Source organism: Benincasa hispida, unplaced genomic scaffold (assembly GCF_027475165.1).
Source record: "Benincasa hispida cultivar pf3 unplaced genomic scaffold, pf3_genome.v1.1 HicScf481, whole genome shotgun sequence".
NCBI classification, from domain to species: Eukaryota; Viridiplantae; Streptophyta; class Magnoliopsida; order Cucurbitales; family Cucurbitaceae; genus Benincasa; species Benincasa hispida.
Window position 1 is genome coordinate 1 of NW_028326582.1, and position 1,744 is coordinate 1,744.

A 1,744-nucleotide genomic window follows, 5' to 3' on the forward strand; every position below is an offset into this window, starting at 1 on the left:
CTTCCAAGACTCTTTTTTAGTTAGAGAATTCAGCTCGAACAACTTTTCTATATTCATTTGATTTGTTAATGTATGTCGAGAACGACTTGTCATAAGTATCTTACACCCTTCCGTCCTTGATTCTGAACGACAAGGAATTCCAAACTCTTTTTCAAGATCATAATCCTTCCACAAATCATCAAACATAAACAAGATATTCTCTTTCCTCTCAGTAATATGAGTCTGTAGGAGAGATGCTGTTATCTTCCCACATTGCATATTTAATGCACCTCTAATTTCTTCTTGAATGTCGATTACATTCTTAGATTGACCCACTTCCACCTGAATCACTCGATCAAACAGATTGCTTTCCAACACTAACTTCTTAACTTCATTCAACAACGAAGTTTTCCCAACACCTGCCATACCACATACTCCAAGTTTGTTCACATTAGGATTTGCAAGTGCATCTTTAATGTTTTCAACCAGTAAAGTTCTTGACTCAATAATTTGATAATCTGTAGGGATGGTAGGACAATTAATATCTGAAGAAGGTACAGGATAATCAATATTATCTTTATTAAACTGTCTTCCTTCATTTATGAGTTCAGCAATATCTTCCACCATCTTCTTTGCTTTTCTAGATAATTGATGTCGTTTGACAAAATTAAAGCACGAGGGATTAAGTTCTTCATTTTGTTTTGTCATGTCCGAAACTTCCTTCACATTATCCAACCACTTCGTAACTTCATTGAAAATTGCATTCCCTTTGCCTTTATCTTGACTAACCAAAATTTGCACGGTATCTTTAGTAGTCTCGAGAGTTCTATGTTTCTCTTGAAGTTTCTTGATATTTCCATTGTAACGAAAGAGGTAACCTAGTTGATGCAAAATGGGTCCAATTGTATACTCCACTACCACCCCGACTACAGCATCCATTTTTTGTTATGTTTCTTTTCTCCCGTCAAAATTCTTTCTTGTCCCAAAATGATCTAAAGAGTTAAGAACGAAAAATTATTATCCATGCTAACAAGAATGGATTAAATGAGCAAACTATACAAACTATGTAAATCAAGAGAGGAGAAAACTTGATCTGATAAAACATTTATATATGTGTCCAATTTTTAGAATTTAGAGAACAAAATGGAAAATAAACTTAAATTCTTAATTTTATATATGCAATTTTATTAATTTTAAAAGACCAAAGAGAGCAGCAACTTCCTTCTTCACTTCCATCATGTAACTCTATAATTCTACTAGACATGATACTTCTTTTTACTATAAGGTATTAGTTAAAATGTGTTTCATCTCAAAATCAATTGATAAGAAAAGGAGTAGCTCACATATTTTATAAACATTGTTAGGTTTTTTAATTTTTCCAATGTGAGATTCTCAACATTTCTCATGATAACGGTTTTTTAAATTTTTGAAAAATCTAAAATTTCTAAAATTTATATATATTTATAAACATATGTGTAAATATTGAGAAAAAGGAATCTAGTCTCATTTATATAATTTGACCAAATCTGTCAAGTATTTTTGGGATAATGTACCAAACAAAAACATTAAGTGTAACTAAATTTCATAAGCTTAATTTTGAATTAGACAAACAAAATACTCAAGACATGTTTAGTAACATTTTTTTTTTGTTTATTTGATATTTTTTTTCTTATTTTTCTTTTACAGAAAACAAAAAAGCAAAGATATAACCTATATATCTGCCTTCGGTTTTTTAGTTTGAGAAATATGTGAACGAAAAAAATAC

General features: G+C 30.2%; 1 protein-coding gene across 1 annotated transcript; it reads right to left on the reverse strand.

Moving 5' to 3' along the window:
* Positions 1 to 104: 104 nt before the first annotated feature.
* On the reverse strand, positions 105 to 918 carry LOC150030186 (putative disease resistance protein At1g61190; the record flags this gene model as incomplete). The annotated part of the gene is made up of 1 exon (XM_090309963.1): positions 105 to 918. A coding segment is annotated over exon 1 (814 nt), but the record flags the coding sequence as incomplete, so codon positions are not given.
* Between the last annotated feature and the right edge of the window lie 826 nt (positions 919 to 1,744).